Source organism: Ictalurus punctatus, chromosome 13, assembly GCF_001660625.3.
Source record: "Ictalurus punctatus breed USDA103 chromosome 13, Coco_2.0, whole genome shotgun sequence".
Classification (NCBI taxonomy): domain Eukaryota; kingdom Metazoa; phylum Chordata; class Actinopteri; order Siluriformes; family Ictaluridae; genus Ictalurus; species Ictalurus punctatus.
Window position 1 is genome coordinate 21,134,544 of NC_030428.2, and position 20,688 is coordinate 21,155,231.

The window sequence follows — 20,688 nt, forward strand, 5'->3', positions numbered from 1 at the left end:
GCCACCACTTTTCCCTGCTTGTGTGAATTTTACTGACTTTTTTGAGTGTCCGTTACTATATCTTTATATTCATTAATCAATTTTACATGTTAACATTGCATGATCAAGGTAGGGTAGTATGGTTGCAAACTGCCATATTAGCTGAGCCAAACATGGATCTCATAAAGGACATTTTTATTCCAGATAAAATACCTCTTTGGATTCTCTGCCATAGAATCCACTACTAATCAAGTAGTAAATAGTTCTTGAGAAATCCCTGCAGCAGCTGTGTGGATTTGCTGAGGAACTACAATTTCATAATTTATTCATCTTCAGTAACTGCTTTATCCTGATCAGGGTCACAGTGGATCCGGAGTCTATCCCGGTAACTGGATGCAAGGTGGGAGAACTCACCCCAGATGCAACACCAGTCCATTATAGGGCACCATTCACACCTACAGGCAATTAGTGTAACCAATCTGCCTACCTCCAGGGACCCTGGAGTTGTGACGTGGCAATGCTACCCACTGCACCCCCATGCCTCCCATGGCTTCCAACCATCCATCGATTTTCCATACCGCTTATCCTACACTGGGTTGTGGGGGAGCCTCGAGCCTATACCAGGGAACTCAGGACACAAGGTGGGGGACATCCTGGATGGGGTGCCAATTCATCGCAGGGCGCAATCACACACGCATTCACACACTGCAGACAATTTGGACATGCCAGTCAGCCTACAATGCAGGTATTTGGACTATGGGAGGAAACCAGAGTACACAGAGGAAACCCCTGAAGCACGGAGAGAACATGCAAACTCTGTGCAAACAAGGTGGAGGCGGGAATTGAACCCCCAACCCTGGAGGTGTGAGGCAAATGTGCTAACCACTAAGCCACCAGTTAAAACTTAACACAAAGTAAATAAATATGAAAATAATCTTTTTGTTTAGTACCTTGTGATAACTCCAGGACTTCAAGAAGTAGAACCTCAGGCTTGCTTCTTATACTGGGTGACTTTTAATTCCAAGACCACACAATTTCTCAAAAACCAAACAAACGACAACAACAAAAAAAACAACCTCAAAATCAGCAGGCTGGTAAATTAATGAAAAAAACCTGTGAGTTGCCTCACCCAGAGAATAGGGACAACGTTGGCTCAACTGGAATCACCTGACATAAAGAAATGCTGCCCTCTGGCGGCCAGTCCGTTTATTTTCTCTGACTTGAAACTGCCAGTAACAGAAAAACAAGCACAAATGTAATAAATAGTAATAAAAACTCAAACAAGTAATGAAGTTATGAATGTCAGGGAAATAATCCCCTTGTCACAGGGGAAATGAAATAAAATTTTACAAAATTATATAATCATTTTACAATAGGAAATAGAAAAATGTTGTAGTTGTTACTTTAAGGTTTTACAGCAATTTGCATGTTTTTGTGCTATGATTAACTTAATATAATAGCTAATTAATCTACACAAATAGAAGAAGCCAATAAAATCTAGATTGCTCCTTTCTTTGAAGACTTTTCTTTCTTTCTTTTGTTGAATTTTGTTGAGTTTATGTAAAGCTTAAATCAAGTCAAGCTAGCTGAGATTTTAGGTATTTATCCTAGTAAGTAGTGAAACATGGACATTTTTCTTTTTCATATCCTGGGGCATCTTCTCACACACAAGGGAAAGTACAGAGAGCCCCATTTCAACTTCTTGACCCTTACCAGAGCAGTTAAGGGTAAGTGACCTCTGCAGCTGCAGACTCATGTCTATCAAAACCTACTTGTCCGGAATTTTTATTTATTTTTTTTATGAAAAAAAAAAAAAGACTGTGACACTATGTACATGTGACAAATGCAAAATAAGCAAGACAAACAAACCTACCTAGGAACAGCCAACTTGACAAGTCTATGCTAATAACTCCTGTAATTATGTAGTATACAGAGGGAGGGAGACATTGGGATGTGACATTCCATAAGGATGGATAGTGATTTAGTGACGTTTTCCCAGCACTTTTGATTGGGGTGCAGTGCCAAATGGCGTGAACATAGGTGTCTGGTTTATTTTGTATGCAATGTGAGCAGGTTTCTGAAGTAAATCCCATTTTAAACAATTTTCGTCCGCTTAGATGAAATCTATGAAGTATCTTATACTGTATGAGTTGAAGGTTGGCATTTGTTGTCATTAAGTAGATATTTTTGCAGATTTGTGTCCGGAAAGTGGCATTATAATAATAATAATAATAATGGATATAATGGATAATGAATAATGGATAAGTCTGATTCCCATTTACCATTTGGTAAGTTTAATGTATTGTCTGATTTTGATATTATTCTGTATATTTTGGAGAGTAGTTTTTTTTTTTAAGAGGATATATTAATTAGCTCTGACATTGAAGGGGAAAGGTCTAGGTTAATGGTCCAAGTATCAATCTTTGATTGGATAGATGATTTGATTTGTAAGTATTCCAAAAGACATTTACTCCCGATGCCATGTTTCTGGACCAAGTGGGAGAATGGTGCCAGCTTATTATTATGAAGGATATGTTGAACTTGTGTGATGCCCTTTTCTGCCCATGTGTAAGTTGAGTGTCTTCTTGTTAGCTGTTTAAAATCTGGGTTATTCCAAATGGGGGTGAATTTAGATGGTGCAAGAGGTGTTTTTGTGATCTGATGCAATTTATTGTTGGTGTTTTAAAACAGAGATGTTTTTTTTGATTGTCTGGCTGTAGAAGGGTAAGTCTGAAATGTGAATGTCCTTGCAAATAGTTTGTTCAACATCTAACCATGTGTTTTATGTTAGGTTAGGATGAATCCATTTGTATATATTTTGAAGCTGGCCAGAAAGTAGTGGTAGAAATGTGTTGCTTCCAGTCCTCCTTGTGTTTTTGGTTTCTGTAATGTAGTCAATTTAATTGTTGGGGTCTTATTTGTCCAGTAAAATTTGGTAGTGATTGAATTTACAGATTTAATCCAGGTGATGGTGGGTTGTATTGGAGTCATTGAGAATAAACAGTTTAGTTTAGGGAGTATAGTATTGAAGATCATTGAAAATCATTGAAGAGCACTGAAGATCATCGTCTATTGTTTTGAGTAATGGAGTAAAATTAAGTCCAAACAGCTCTGACAGCCTGGGGGAACATTAATGCCTACGTATGTGATGTGATTGGTGCATAGAGGGATAGGTGGTGTCTGGGACGTCACATCCAACCTGTTGCAATGCAATGAAAGAATAGAAGATGTACTCCAGTTGACTGAGTATTCAGAAATATTAGAGAATGAATCAATGAGTTTAACGGTTTCTTGTAATGATGATGGGGGTCTTGTAGATACAGTAATAAATCAGCAGTGTAAAGGCTGATTTTGTGATGTATGTTTAGTGCTTGAATTCCTTTAATGTTGCTGTTTTGACGAATGGCTGCTGCTAACGGTTCAATGAAAATGGTGAATAGTGAAGGGGAGAGTGGACATCCTTGTATACATCCTTGAACGTGATGTATACAGAATTTTGATCCAGTTAATGAATGTCTCCCCAAAACCAAACCTCTCTAATGTGGAAAACAGGGATTTCCAGTTAACCCAATCCAAAGCTTTTTCTGCGTCGAGAGCGACTATGACAGTTTTTGCTTTCTGAATTGATGAGTAATACAGTACATTAAGTTAAAAAGTCTTCGTGTGTTGTTGGATGCAAGTCTACCTTTAATGAAACCGGTTTGATCTGGATGGATTATAGATGGCGTGACTTTTTCTACTCTATGGGCTAATGCTTTGGCGATTATTATAATGTCTACAATAATTAGAGAAATGGGACGATAGCTTGACGGTAATTTTGGGTCTTTATTGGGTTCGAGAAGGAGTGAAATTGTGGCTGGGAGTTTTGATTTTTGTTTTGATTCACTTATCATTCGGATGAAAAGTGGTGATATAATGGACCAAAAGTGTTTGTAGAACTCAGCAAGGAATCCATCAGGACCTGGTTCTTTATTGTTCTGCATGAGTTTTAGTGCATTAAAAAGTTCATGTTGTGTTATCGGCGGTTTGTGCGAGTTGTGGCAGATAGATACTGTTGAGAAATTAATTGATGTCTCTCTGATTTGGTATTTTTCTGACGAGTATAATTTACTGTAAAAATTTTGATAGATTTGGTTTATTTCTTCCGGTGAATTGGTGGGCTTCCCTGTTGTGTCCGTAACAACTGGGATTGTTATTTTGTTTGATTTGATTTGCCAAATATTTACCATATTTATTACTGTGATGAAAGTCTCTTGTCGTAGCCTATGTATCAAGAACTGGGTATGCTTATTGATTAATTCATTTAGTTTAATGTCCGGAAACTTAAGCTCCGCAACAATCACAGGTGCAGGTTCCTAACCACTGAACTATCATAATCCCAGTCGTACCACATATGTAATTATGTAGTTATTACAGTTCTTAATTCTAGACAGAGTCAAAGACTGAGAGAGTGAGAGAGAGAGAGAGAGAGAGAGAGAGAGAGAGAGAGAGAGAGCAACATATCAGCCTTGCTATCAGGAGGCTTGTCCACATTTAGGCTAATTGAACTTATGAGCAGCTCTTATTCAGTGCTGTAAACTGTATAGTGGTTTCCTTTTAACAATCAAATCACCATCATCACCACATGAGCTTCCACATGCAGGTTTGCTTTGAAACAGGATTAGGATTAATATCTTGTTTACCAATGCACTAGACCTTTAATGTTATACTGAACAACTGACTATATACAACAACTTGCAAATAAGAACATCGAGAACAATTTAATGTTACTAATGAAAAAAGGAAAATAATAATAATAATAATAATAATAATAATAATAATAAAAGAAAAACCTTACAAATTCTACATCATACACTGACCCTTATATAAACGCTTAACTTTGTCATATATGCTTCTATAATGTACATAAAGTTTTTTTCTCATTCTCATACATGCTCACAGTTTTAATATGTGATCAATTTATTTATTTATTTTTTTTTTAAAACAACAAAAACAATCACCATATTGGTGCTAGTGATAGGATTTTACATACCTTTTACAATTTGATTCTGTTTTCCATCACCTGGACACTTTCTCTTTTCCCGGTTTCTTGTGAAGAGCGAAAACTGTAACATGTAACCCTAAAAAAGTGATCTAGTATAATGTCATCTGGTGTCATGTGATATCTGAACATTTTTAAGTTTCCTGTCGAAGTTTCATCTTTTTATGCACATGTACATGTGCATGTACTTTTTAAAGTATTGGTATTTTTTGTAGTAGTAGCATTTGCAGTATTTCCTTTTCACTTCTGTAAATTCAATGAATTCAATAAATCATCCTCCATTATGGAAGAAAAACTTGTCCAAAGGTTGTTTGCATGACACTTTGTGCTTACAATGATCTCTACATGCAGTTGAGATCTGCCAAAACACACACTCTGTGCAGAGTTACAGCAGCCGAAGGAAACACACTGCTGTGCCTGGAACGGAAGGAAGGAACTGAAACCATATAAATTATGTTTTATTTAGTTATTCACCTTGGAGTATTTTGTTCAGTATTTTTACAGTATTATTCAGCAACTGCACTGAAACTAATAGGCAAGTGTATTTTTTTAGTGAGGAATGTAACAGCTGCTGAGAGTTTAGGGGGTTATAAAACAGTAAGGAGGCAGGGTTCAAGACAGAGAATATGAAAAAAAACTGAATGAACTGTCATCTTAAAAATGTCTAATGTCTAATATCTAATGTTTGAAGACAGTGATTAGTTACAAAAAGTGTTTAAGGTTTGATTTGCTTTGAAATTCTACAGGAAAATGGAGAGCCTCTGATCGCCATCGTGGAGCTAATACTATAAACTTTGAAGGATGAGACAATATGAAGGATAAAATTGATGAGGAATACAAATTAGAGACACTCCCTTTAAAAATAAAATTACTACTACTACTACTACTACTACTACTAATAATAATAATAATAATAATAATAATAATAATCATAATAATAATAAAAACTGAATGAAAAGCATGTGAATTCACCCCAGATGGGATGCTAGGCCATCACAGATGCACACACTCCTTCACACTTTCACACCTACAATCAATTTAGCATAGCCAATCCACTTACCTGACTGTTTTGTACAGTGGGAGGAAACAGGAGAACCCATAGGAAACTCACATGGACATGAGGAGTACATGTGAAACTCCACACAGACAGAATCTCGAGCTGAGGATTAAACTGGGGACGCTGGAGATGTGACATGGCAATGTTGCTACTGTACCATCGTACTGGTGCTGTTCAATAACGTATAACAACATAAATTAAATACTTTATAGAATTTATTTATTGACTTCCTCATTAACATTCTAATTCAGTAACATTACTTGATTAAAATGAAAGTTAAAGGTAAAGTTTCTTGTTTAACTGTAAACTAATTGCTAAATATAATTTTATTAGCCAAATTAATAAAATAAACAAACGAACAAACAAACAATCATATATATATACTTTTAAAATCTTGTTTTGTCTTTCACTAAAATGCACAAATCATTATCTAAATCAGAAAAATGAACGTAAACTAGTAGCTGGATTAAGTGTGTCATATTAACATATGTGTAATCTTTTAAACGTTTCAGATTTCAACTCTTTTAAGAGTTGATTAAGCTGATCCTGAAACATGGAATTGTAGCATATTTATTTTCTTTGATTTCCCAGGTTACTGTATTAACACTGAGTGGTAAATTGATGGGAACTTCTGGACTAGAGGAAGATTAACCAACATAAGTGTGTTATGTGGTGTAGGTTGGTGAATACCCTGGTGCATTATTGCATATGTTAAATGAAAATATCCATAGTCTTACATCAAAATGTATATCAATTATTATTATGAATTATCTATTTTTCACAAACAGAACTTCAACATCGATTTCCTAATTAAATTCTCAGGAGCCATTAACATGCCCAGACTTACATTCCTCACTCTCATAACTACACACGCTTGACTATAAGTTTCAGTGTAGTTACTGAATAATTCATAATATTTACTGAATATTATGCTTTATAATGAGTAAATGGCTTATAATCGAGGAGTCTAAATGGTTAAAGAACGAACAAAACTGCCAGCTACATGAGACACTGTCAGGGTTGAGGATGTCTATAATTCTCCACTGTTGACTTTGGACCCTACAGGCACCAAGATAAACTTCTTGAGCTGACCTTCCTTTGAGGTGCAGGTTTATGACACAAGAGGGGAAGAGAACTTTTTAGTACAGAGAACAGAAGACTGTAAATCATAGCCCAGAAAAGAGCAATTTTGATGCTGAGATGGAGGTCATATAATGGTGAGCAGAAAAAGGTGAAGTTTTGACAGAGGACAGAATGACAGGTGACTAATCAGTTGGGTCCTGATGTGTTAATGATTAAAATACTTACAGAGTGTGTGACACAACACCACCTGTCCTTCTTTTTTGCCTAGGTGCATCAAGTTTGAAGAAGAAAGATAAAAAATCACAGGGAGTGTTGTGCCACCATGTAGCAGGTGATGGGTGAAAACAAAAAGAACATGACAAGCTCAGTGGTTTTGCATTCAGCATTCAAATCAAGGGATTTTTTTTTGTATCAGAACATACAAAATGTCTTTCTATGTTTTTAGATCTTTAAGCTGAGTATATTTGAAAATTAATAAGATTTGCAAATAAACTAATTCAACCTTGATGAGTGATTTAAGCTTTATGGAAATAAGGAAATACTGATAGTGACATTTCACATGCAGACATAAATTGAAAAGAATAATGTTTTTATTGGTCACAAGAGAAAAAGTGATATCCAAGGATCCAGAATAGTAATGTAACTCTTTTGATTGGAAACCAAATTGTTTTCAGTTTGCATGACTAATATGGATGGGGTGATCTTTGATACTGCCTTTGTAAAAAAAAAAAAAAACAACAAAAAAAAAAAAACATAAAAATGTTTCTCATGGTCACTACCATTTTAGATCAATAAATCACGAACCCAGAAATGAGAGTCTTGTAGTTGCTTTTTGCTGGATCAAGCAAGCTTGTGAGACATTTCATGTTCCCATGGATTGGTGAAATGATCACAGTCTGCCCAGCGAGTGGTTAATGCAGACAGGATGAAGTCCTTGTGTGAGCTTGCCATCAGTGGGTCATAGGTCATGGCCAGAGAATGTGGAAACTGAAATGTCTTATGAAGTTTATAATACTTATAAATGTCAAAAATAATAGCAAAACCAGTCAGTGTCATATTATTTCTTATGGACACACAAAAATATAAACATATCTGAATGCACAGTGAGGTGTTGTTCAACCATGCAACAGCTGTGATTAATGCAGGGGTTACCAACATTTTCATCAGTGAGGACTGGACACCATTTTTGCAAATTCCATTCAGAAACCTCAAACATATTTTCTACTGCATTACTCATTTGACTTAATTGATAATTAATAAATAATGAATTAATAACTAATTTCTGTTGAAGCATATTTAATTACTCTATTATTATTATTATTATTATTATTATTATTTATTTTTTACTTAATCCTTGAAGTGTGGCTTGGTGGATAGATCTTCATAAGAGCTACATTTCTACAGGCTGCATTTTCATCATGAATGCATCATTAAATATAAGTACATGTCTTCTAAAAATACAAATCTAATGAGAAACGGTAAAGCTTTTATCCTTATGTCCTGATGGCACTGGTTCAGAATGATGACGTTTGATACCTCACACTGCAGAAACTTCCTCTCTTTTTTCCTCCTCATTTCTTTACACATTTCAGCCTGTATTACTCCCTCATGTACTCACCCCTCCCTATCCCTCCCTCCAGCTCTTCACACTCTCCTCCCCTCAGCTCTCCCATGAGTTCCTGTCCTTTCCTCACTTGCTGGCTGCCAGGCTGCAGTGATGTGCTCACAATGTGATACCTTGTCTCTCTGTTAATCTCTTTAGTCTCATCCTTCTCTCAGATTCCTGGGTAGGGGATCTGCCAATAGCAGGACTCAGGACCCTTAAGTCCATACATGTGTGGACCAGCATCAGGCCCTAAAGGTAAGCAGGCCTCTCTTTCTACCCCTTACAATGTTCAGCTGGCTATTAGACACAATTTCTGTCCCATTACTTACCTTCACTATGAGCACAATTTGTTTTATGTAATTAAATCGATATATTTTTTGTTTAGTTCTGATAAAGTTGACAGCAATGTTTTGTTAAATGTTTGACTGTGACGACTGTGCAGGTAAAATATTGACAGCTTTCTGTACACAATTAATGGAGTTTGTTGAGTGAGACCAAGTTTATCCAGGATGAAGTTTTATTCCATAAAAATAGAACAAGAAAATAGAAAAGAAAAAAATAAGATCAATGTGAAGTTTTGTGCAGTGATATAAATGTACCCTGTCTGGGTTATTCAAAGTTTTTGCTATGTCTCATTTTTTTGGTTCATATATATATATATATATATATATATATATATATATATATATATATATATATATATATAGTATGTAAATCCATATATAATTTAAAATGTAAATATATGCATCTATTGATAGAGCTCAACAGACATACATGCTTCTGCATATCCTTTCTGTGTAAATTTAAACTGAAACAAGTACCATGTAAGTGATAATATAGTGAGAGTTTTATTGAGGGGAAGTTGATTTATTTCAGTGTTATCGCTGACTATTTTTACTCTCCAACCAAAAGTTCCAACATTCCAACTTCACTTAAATGATTTGTGCTAAAAATTAGATGGTGATATGACACCTCGAGGTCATCTCCTGTGTTATCTCATTTTAATGTCCACTCAGAGCATGGCATAAATCCAAAGATCACGTTCTGTTAGTTGTGAAATATCACTCCTCAGAATATTGTACAAATCATAACCTGCAGTCTTTCTGTTTAGCCGGATACAATTATTAAAAAAAAAAAAAAAAAAGGTTTAAAAAAGAAACATCTGGACAAACATCTGGATTACACAAGCAGATTTTAAAGTTGTATCTTATGGTCATGTAACATACTCATAAACCTTTACTCAAAATTTTGATAAGGGGAAACTCTTACAGGTACTCTTGTAGTAGAAACTTATCATAAAGGGCTTCTCTTTCAGTTAAGGTTATCAGTAGAAGTTAAAATGCTATTCACAGAACCTATAAGGAACCAGTTTTTACCCCTAAGAGTCTAACTTTTAACTATCCAAAGAACCCTTTGGAAAGCCCCTTTTTGTTAAGAATGCATTAAAAGTTACCATGTAACTAAGTAAATGTTGTGAATATTTAGCATAAACATTTCTTACATTTGAGTCCTATGCTCCAATTCAGGCTTGGGTTTATAAAAATTCAGTGCTATCATTACTCTTCTGAGAAGCAGGTGGCCCTCAAAGCAAAGTAACAAAGAAGCCGAGAGGAAACCTTGATGGATCTGTAGACATCACGTACACTTGATGATGTTTGTATTCTACCATAAGGAAAACACTGAAAGCTGCAGTGTTTGAAGGTTATCACAGAGTGGTATCAAGAGGCCAGTTGGATGGTCCACAGTCTGATGCACAGTTGAAGATAAGTTTGGCATAAATTAATATAGCTTGTAGAAAGCAAAAATACAGCATACCAACACCAAAACCTCATGCCAAATATTAAACATGGTGGAGGACATTATTGCTTCATGGCTGTTTTGTTGACTCAGAACCAGGATGTGTAGCCATTGAGGAACCAATGAATTCTATAACAAAATATTGTGTCATTTCTGAGTGATTGAAACTATTTGGAGTAAATGAACAGCAGTATGATATTATCAGGTTTAAATCTGTTTGAAATACTCTGGTGTGATCTGAAGGAGCCATGTGGGAGTCCTCCAATTTTAAACCATTTGTTTAATAGAGATCTAATACTGTCAGTTGAAACTCACTCACATTATCTGTCATCCATCAAAAAGCCAGTACACTTCAACTCTTTTTCTTCTGTGCATACTAATAGGGACTGTTAGTTATCCCATCGCCCTTGAGCCTGGTCATTGTTTCAGGCATGAATAATTGAGAAAGCTGGGAAGAGCAGAAAGACTAAAGATACTGTTCATTTCATTCTACCTCTGGCATCGTCCCAGTTGCCTCATCATACGCTACATGCTAATCCCTAGGCAATTCTGTTAATCGCAGAACAATTCCACCAGCATCACACACCTTCTACATGTTAATGATACGGCTAGCAATTTGAGACAAGTCCGTATTCATACCATTTAGTCCCCTCTAATGTGTTATCAATAGTGACTGCACAAGGCATTCATCTTCTTACAGGTCTCACACCATAGTGCTTAAAAATACATGAGCTACTATAGTATAAACCAGTATAGGAGTAATTCCCAGAGGAATTATCAAAGTGCACCAGTGCATCAGTTCACAGCTGCAAATACAGAACTCAGTTTGAACTGTTTTTCCCATGTTTGAGCGACCGCTTTCCTGTTCAAATAGAATTATGCTGAAGGCACGGATGCCTCCAAGCATGTGAACTGGTACAGCGTAAGAAAACATTGCGCTTGTCCAGTACTGACTGAGAAGTCCACTGTAAGCCCCAGTGACATGCTCGAGCTCGACATTCTTATCTGAGTTATTCCGCATGACCTTTTATGGCCAATAGCTATGTGCTTCATCCAATAGATGAAAACTTTAGTAATACATATTTTGTAATATCATTAAAGGCAAGGATGAAATACACCCAAGGGCTGTATTAAGAGTTGGCAGCAACTTCAATTCAAACAGTTGAAAAGAAATTAATATTTACATAAGTCCACATTTATGTGTAACCACTCAGATTATTACAACTGCATGCATTTTACATTTTAAATGAGCAGACCTCACAGGACTTGGCTTTTTCAGTTAGTCCAATCCCTCTGAAGACAAGAATTTTCCTAGAAGCTTGCCATCGTGGGACAGAAAATGCGGACCGACAAAGCAGATCGAACTTTTCCTAAGTGGTCAATTGCATAAAAGCAAGACACATGATAATGTGATGTAATATGATAATTATAACTAGGTCTATTTATGCAGCAATATATATTCATTTTTAAATAGTCTCGTTTTTGTTACATCACATTGCATTTGATAGCAATAGAAAAAACAGCTGTCTGCTTCTTCAGTCCACATTTTCTCCTAATGGTTTTCAGACACAATTACACAGGTAGTTTGCATAGTCTCAAAAGGCAGACCAGAAAGGTGCATAACTCAACTCTGAATACCAGTAACTTTTCCCATGTAAATATTAATGTACTAATATACAACTCTGTATACCAGGAACTTTCCCCATGTAAATATTAATGAATGTACTAATGTACTGTAATTAATGTAATGTTACGACTTTGATCTCCAAGCCAACTCGGAGAATACACCCCTGAATATGTGATTGTAATTTATAATCCAGAATTTTCAAATGGCACGTCATCCTCAGGGGATTCGAATTAGCTCACCATGTTGGCTTGAGATTTTCTAGGGTTCATATTTTAATAGTAGCAGTATTCACATGTAATAACCTGCCCTAGTTCCCAGATAAGCAACTTATATCACTTGTGATATTTTTCCCTTTTAACTTAACACACTTTCATATGTGTGATACAGTAGATGAGAAAATTGCATTGAATAAACCAGTCGCTACCAGGAGACTAGAGATTTCACAGCTACACATAATTCCTGCTCGACATCCACAGTTTAGGATTCAAGGTTGTTAAATTTTGATCCCTTTATAAATAATTCAGTAACTGACACATTTTCATTGCTATTACCTCATGATAATTTGGTGCAGTACAGCATGTGTGTGTGCTTGTGTGAACAAATGAAAAACACTTTGGCTAGTGATAATTAGTGCTCAAGGATATATTGACGCAAATATTGATGAAGTCTGAAGTGACGACTAAAGGTAATGTATTGCATAAATCACATACAGTATATCTTACTTTTAACTGTACATCAGAAAGAAAGAACAATAATTTTTTTTGCTTGAAAATACAGATCTTTTTGTAATTGAATTGTCGGTTTTTGTTTGTTTGTTTTTTAAATATTGAGCCATTGACTGTTCACAGTTACAGAATGGGAATTATGCACATTAACCACAGTAATCTTCGCACCCTTAACCTCCTGCCCTGGAGGTTTCACATAACAAAATAAATTGTAGGAAGACAGCTGAAAGATCAATGCTGCTATTTCAATTTCACCCTGCCTTTGTGATTCTGTCCATCTAAGCGATAAAGCATAATGTCCCGGGCTGTAAATCTGGATAACATTATCTGTATTGTCAGTGGGAGGGAATGAATTACCTTTCTATTTGGTGCTTAGTTTTAACGGTTCCTCTTCACTGCTATAATCGCCAGCCCTTAAGCTGCACTAGTAGACCTGTTTCCAAGAGATGCATTATCACTTCATCAATAGGCCATGGTGATGGGGATTTTTTTTTTGCAGAACCAGATTTTTCAGTAGTAAAAAGAAAATATGAACCAGGCCATTATTTACAACTGGGTCCAGTGGGGAAAGTTCTCTAGAACTACAGGAAGAAGAAGCCAGGTGAAATCTCATTTAGAGATAGAGTAACAGAGCTCTTATGTGTAGGTGTTCATCCACTGGCCAGTATTTGTTCATTAAGTGGCTGATGGTGCCTTACAAACTCACTTTGGTCTACATGCTATTTTGAAGGATTCGCCTCTTTCTGCTTTCTGTAGATATTGAGTAAAATGACAAATTTATGGATCCCTCATACTTTACATGCTATGTTATTATCAGACATGAGTTCAGCTTCTAAAGCAAATGTCCTCATCTAAACTAGATGGGTGTGAAATCGCACTTACATATTAACTGCATTCACACTAATTAGCCCGAGCCTGTTGTGAGTTTCAGAACACAGCTATGATACTGAATTACTTCCTATTGATATTATATATTATGTATTATTATATTGATGGCAGGCTGATAGTAGATCTGTTCCTGCATTATTCAGTCATGTCAGCCATGTCCCATCGACCTAGGCCATCATGTTTGATTTCATTATAAAGCAATTATGTCTGATCTGTCTGATCATCCTATTAGTTCTTCTCAATTGAGTTTTAATTATTGTCAGCATAAAAAAAATTATAAGATAAGATCAACTTTACTGATCCTGAAGGAAGTTTTTTCCCCCTTGTTGCTCAGAACAATACAAAACAGTAAAGATAACAATATATATATTCTGTAAAAAAAAAAAAAAAATTATATATATATATATATATATATATAGAGAGAGAGAGAGAGAGAGAGAGAGAGAGAGAGATAGAGAGAGACATACTAATAATAAAAGACAAAAGAAAAAAATTATCAACTTCACAGTGTAAGTAAAGTGTAATGTAATGTAATGTAAGTGTAGCAATATACTGTAAATAAAAATGTAATGTGAGAATAAAAAAATGGAAATATTCTTTTAAAAGACTTTCAAAATAGATCAAACTTTTGATTCAAACTTAAAGGTTAATGATGCACCATTTTACAGTTCCCTACCCATTATTAATGTTACAGGAGAATCTTAAGGGCCATGACTGACTGGCATAATGAGACGGTGCCGAGCCACCAGGAACAGGAGGCAAGCAGTGACGAGTCCCAAAGATCAGACTGTGTTCTTGGCTACATCCCCGTTGTCTATTACAGCATTTTACTGTGTGTGGGATTTCCAGGTAGGAAACTTCATCATCTGGAGTGTCATTGGTGAAAAATTAAAATGACCCCCCGCCTCATTATGATAGCATCAATAACTCTTCCACTTCTGAATCATACTTGTCTAGAAGAGATTTTTATTAATTTAAGTCTTTTGAAAAAAGTATTACTATTTGCCTAGGAATCATGATAAATGGGAATCATAAAACTCCACAATCTCCAAAAATTGTTGCACTTGGGTGTGCCTGTGAATGATGTGAATGTTCACATCATGTTCACCTACTCTTTCTTAATGGTTTATTCTGTTTGTACTTCACATTGCATTGGTTTATGATTTATAAAGGGCTAGTTTGACTCCCATAATAAATAATACATTCATTTTGGTCATTTCTTGAAGCCAAATGTATAATCAGTGATCATTATACTAAACATTATACCATCCTCCTGGAGTCAAAATTCTGTATACATATTAAATGACATATTCAGACTTTCTGCCTTTTTGTGTTTTTTGTTGTTGTTGTTGTTGTTGTTGTTATTTTACTTTACTTATTATTATTTGCTCTGCTGCCTTAGTTTTTTGATTGTGTTTTAACTGGTCATCTAGCTATTACTCAGAAACCATTACTGAACATTCATGATGAAAATATATCGTGTTTAGAAGTTTATTATCTAGTCAATACTAACATCTTATTCACCACATTTCTGTAGTTAGGCTGTTTAACTAGTTAGCTATTAAAGCTAACTGTGTAGCTAATTATGCATTAGCATACAAGATGACTTGGTCTTGAAACTGGTTATCTAGCTACTGAACATTCATCATGATGATGAACTTTCCGACAGTTAGTCTTTCATGACATTCATCAGCTAAAACCGAACACGCAACCACCTTATTTGCCATATGCCTCTAGTTAGTTTGTTATTAAAGCTAACATGACTAACAAGCTAACTTCAGCTTCTTCTCTACATACAAGCAGTAACTGGCAAGTGCCCTTCATACATTTTCAAATGCTCCACAACTTCAATAAGGGATAAAACATATACAGTCAATTCGAGAAGTATTGGCAACCTTCAAGTAAAAGGCCAAAATGATTGTATAACATAAACATTATAGATAATACTATGATTCAGGAATGCAAAGATAAACTCATCCCACAAAGATCACTGTTTCAGAATTGTATACTTAAATTCATTCTTAGGATTGGCCACGTTTCAAAGTAGATTTTTGTTAGGTTTACATAAAAGAAGCCTTTCTTGAGAGCTTTAGCGCAACAAATGCAACACCTGAACTTCAAGTGTAACTGGAACTACAGTTTAATGACATTGAAATAATGTGGTTTAATATAATGCCATTTCAAGAATATATTCCAAAAGTATACGGAAAGGACTCTGTACACAGAAACTATCTAAAAAATGTCCTTATCACAACACAGGGCTGAACAGCAGCCACAAAATGTGTGTGAGTTAACATTCGGGTTTGAAGTAAGTTCTCTTCTTTGCTAAACATAAGAGACCGTCTCAATATTTTTTCGTCAGTGACCATATTAGTTTATGCTATTTGTTCAGTAAAGGTATAAGGTACAGTTTGCAATTTTAGATGTATGGCGAGACCAATAATAATTATGTAATTTCCTCAGATACTTCAGAAAAATATGTGAGCAAAATCTGGCCCTGCAGTGGCTCTTAGTAGTTTCTTTTCTCTGGCCTAGGAACTAGATATGACTCCAGTCAGAACAGAGCTGTACTATTTCTCTGTGCGACTTCAAAAAGTAAAGCATAATATTTGAACATTTGGCATTTCAATGAACAGTGGAAAAACTTGACAAATTCCTTCAGTAGATACGAATCACTCATTTCTGTTTCTACTCATGCTCTCCTTTCTCTGTTTTCCCAGTTTCCATCACCTTTCTGTATGTCCTCCTTATAATTACTGCTTCTATTTTCTAGTGAACATCTTAACACTGGTGGCTCTGTCCCGTTTGACCGCACGCACCCAGAAGGCCCTGTATGTCTACCTGATGGCACTGACCAGCTCAGACCTGCTCAGCCAGCTCTTCATCATTTTTGTAGGGTTCCTGCTGGAGACAGCTGTGTTCCACCGTGAGGTACCCACCATTCTGCTGCGATCAGTCAGTGCGCTGGAGTTTGCTGCTAACCATGCTTCTATCTGGGCCACTGTGCCACTCACTGTGGATCGCTACGTTGCACTGTGCCATCCACTGCTCCATCGGCAAATCAGCTACCCGGCGCGGGCTCGGCGCATCGTCGGTGCAGTCCAGGCATTGGCGCTGGCATCTGGTATGCCCTTTTTCTGGTGGTCAGACATGTGGAGGGTGAGCCAGCCACCTGGTGCAGTTGATTTTGCCCTAATTTGGGCCCATGTGACTATCATCTACTTCCTGCCATGCAGCATCTTCCTGGTGCTCAACTCACTCATTGTTCTGCGTCTCAGAAGGCGCCAACACCGGTGTCAGGATGAAAGCAGGCAGCAGCAGCTTTCACCAGCAGGTAGGCTGGGCAAAACCACAGCAATGCTTCTGGCCATCACGTCTGTGTTTGCAGTGCTGTGGGCACCCCGCACAGCCGTGGTGCTCTACCACCTTTATGTGGTATCGGTGCATAAAGACTGGCGCGTTCACTTGGCATATGATCTAGCCAACATGCTAGCCATGCTTAACACAGCCGTGAACTTTTTCCTCTACTGCTTCGTAAGTAAACGCTTCAGGGGGGTTGTGAAGGATGTGTTGCTTATACGAGGGGCACCGCTTCAACCTCAAAGACCCTGCCATCAAAGACAGGCTTCTGCTAATGCCTCGAACTCATCTCTGTCCAGTGGTGCCATGCGCTCTCACAGACATGCCAATATTGCTTGGGACTGTCCTTAATTCACACTCATATCACTCTATATGCAACGCAATAAACTAAATTACTGGATATTACTGTACAATACAATTACTGGGTATTAATGGTTATAAGATGCCAACAATGAGTAAATATTCTCTGATGCACAATTGACATTTATTTAAGTTTTATACAGGGAATTCTCAAAGTAATAAAAAAATACAACCTCTCGACACTAAATGAGGGTTTTTAATAATACCATCTGATAAAAGGTTCAATTTTTTGATAACTGATGAAATAATAAACATAATGGTGGTCAACTTCATATCAGACTAGGACTTTGTATTGGATTTGTCTTGGAATGGTGATACGACTCACTGTGCTCGTCCTTGAAGCACGAGTTATAAATCTCTGTAAAAGAAATCCTGATCTGGTTTCCAGATATAGCTGAATCACAAAAATAGATGCCCACAATCTCACAGAGAGTATCACATTGTACAGTCTTTCTTGTAGTTAATGGTCTTCTTATGATTTTTTATTTTATTTAATAAAAAAAAAAAAACAGGCCCTGGGCACCTGCAAGCTGCCTCCATTTCCTAGAGAATTGAGGTGATGGACAGCTGCTCACTCCATCTCCTCTGACAGCAAATTGCATCACCTTCAGTCCCTTCATATTTTTTATCATGCTGTCTTCTGTAGGGATGTTCAGACCCTCTGTGCACATTGTGTATTTTTAACAGAGATATTTTAGACTCATCATATGAATCTAAAATGTTCTTCTGAAATGCTGCGATTGAAAACCTTTTTTTTAAATTTACTACTTCGTGTCTGTTTTTAACTTTACATAATTAAAAGAGGTAGTGGTGGCTCAGTGGTTAAAGGCTTTGGGTTACTGATCAGAAGGTCAGGAGTTCAAGCCCCAGCACTGCAAAGCTACCACTGTTGGGTCCTTGGGCAAGGCCCTTAAACCTCAATTGCTCAGTTGTATAAATGAGATAAAATGTAAGTTGCTCTGTAAGGGTGTCTGCCAAAAATTAATTAGAGAGATAAAGTGTGGAATATATGACATTCTGATTTTGTTTGGGCCTATGCTGCTGGGTTTTTTTTTTTTTTTTTAACCCTTTTAACCTTTTTAACCCTTTAACACTATAACGATGGTCAAATAATGTAATATTAGTGATAATCAATCATAACCAAATGAAATGACTGAAAATTAGAAGACTCTACACAACACTTCACTGTTTATTTTCCAGTACATTCAGGATTTATTTATTTATTTATTTTGTAATTGTTGAGGCCAAAAATGGTTGAAATTTTGCGATGCAACTTGGTTGTTGTTGTTTTTGCAATTGCACAAAATTGCTTTGCACGGTCTTTCACAGTGATGTTTGTTGGTAAATGAGACCTTTTAGCTGTACTCATATTCGACGCACGTAAATCAAAGAGGACTTTGGCTGAATGCATATTGTGATGATGTCACATGACATGTCTTGGCCCAAATCTGCAGGGATTTTGAAAACAAAAAAAAACAACAACACAAGCTCATTCGAATATTTTGGAGTTTGCTTGATTTCGCTTTCATTTCTGCGATCGCAAAATCACGATATCCTGGAGGGACTGATTTTCTACAAGAAACTGTAGACCACAGACAGAACCTTTTGGCCAGGTATGTGTCACAGATAAGTGTGACCTATTTTTCAAGGCCGGATTACACAGCAGGCCTTTTCTGAGCATGTTTGGTGGAGCAGAGATAGATGATGCAGCACTTTCCCATTCATAAGCAAACTGCATCTGCCAGCCATGTTGTTTATTCTTGGTGAGACAGGACTCGATAGGGCTTTCAGTTTGGAATGCTTTCAGGTACATCAGGAACAATGCTCCCCCACTAAGCAAACACTTTGTATTCTGAAAGCACAGGTCACAGTGAATCTTAGTGCACTCAAACACACATACACACATACACACACACACACACACAAACACACGGTTATACAGTTGGCTAAACTGATATATCGTAAACTCTGCACTTGAGTGGATGCCATATGAACATTACTGTTACTGTTAATGCTAACAAGAGCCGATTGGTGACAATTGTCTGTTTTCTAATAAATTAGCCTGAATCTTCCTAGCTAAACCCCAAATTCATTTCTACATTAACCCTAGTAGTTAGGATGATAATAATCAAGGGGCCCAAACATTCATGTGAACATATTTTGTGCCAGGAACAAATGCTTTTAAATATTTTTGAATGTTGAACATTTTAGGTTAAACCATTTCTTCGCTACAAAACACACGTTGGTTCACACGTCCACTTGGTCATGTATAAACTTCACTTAAAAACACCTTGTGCCCTATGAATGACCTCTCTCTACACTCTCTATACTCTCTGATTAGTGTGTTTGACTTCATCTTTTTCCCTCCTCTCTCTGGGTAGCCAGATGTCATCATCATGTAGCCTCCTGATGTCAAACACAGGTAGCGGGTAACACAGCACATCAATCACTAAGCTCCTGATAAACAAAGCAAGGAGAGTGTGCAAATGGGTCTAAACACTTTACACAATAAACTCACAGTACAGGCTCAGGCTAGAATTTGGACGTGGACTAAAGGACCCTTTTTGGGTGACACAGCTGCAGAATGGAGGCAGAACATGCATCCTTAGCAAAAGAATGAGAAAGGAGACCAGTGATAATGATTACTGTTGTGGCCAAGCCTTTCAGTGTTTTATCCATGAACTGGACCCATATCTGTAAAGAACATCACGGATTTCAGACAGCTCAAGTTCAAGCAACTCTTTGTCCATTGTGCTTTTATAGAAGAATAAATCTGTCAGATGATATCCAACCATTAATGACAGGAAAGATTTGATTTGCATTCATCCACTGAGCCTAAAGACATTTATAAAGTCAAAAACTCTTCTTTGCCAGATATTAATGGGGCATCTTGGTTTCAGACTGTCATTTGAGGACATCTTGAAGTGTACCTGAAATAATGTTTATGTAGTGTCCAGGTCAAGGTGGACCAAGAATGCTTTCAAATTATCCAATAACACTGACCCCCCAACTAATTAATGTCACACTGTCACACAAGGTTGGTCCAGTAATGAATGCGGTACAACAATGTTCAGTAACTCATAGGTAACTATGCAGGAACTAAGCAGGAATTAATGAGTAGTATTATATTACAGCTGCAGAAATTAATGTTTGCCTCTCTATCGC

At 36.7% G+C, this 20,688-nt stretch overlaps 1 protein-coding gene across 1 annotated transcript; it reads left to right on the plus strand.

Annotated features, from left to right (window-relative positions):
• The first annotated feature begins 8,867 nt into the window (after nt 1-8,867).
• Nucleotides 8,868-17,779, plus strand: gpr142 (G protein-coupled receptor 142). Its single transcript, XM_017484155.3, has 3 exons — nt 8,868-9,021; nt 14,498-14,652; nt 16,577-17,779. Exons 2-3 carry the CDS (start codon nt 14,514-14,516, stop codon nt 17,512-17,514), a joined length of 1,077 nt encoding a protein of 358 aa, XP_017339644.1. The 5' UTR covers nt 8,868-9,021; nt 14,498-14,513; the 3' UTR covers nt 17,515-17,779.
• Nucleotides 17,780-20,688: the final 2,909 nt, after the last annotated feature.

Excerpts from the sequence above, each read along its gene's own strand:
- gpr142 (XM_017484155.3), top strand. The coding sequence starts at position 14,514 with ATGACTGACTGGCATAATGAGACGGTGCCGAGCCACCAGGAACAGGAG. Across the intron at positions 14,653-16,576 it reads ACTGTGTGTGGGATTTCCAG|TGAACATCTTAACACTGGTG; the intron begins GTAGGAAACTTC and ends TCTATTTTCTAG.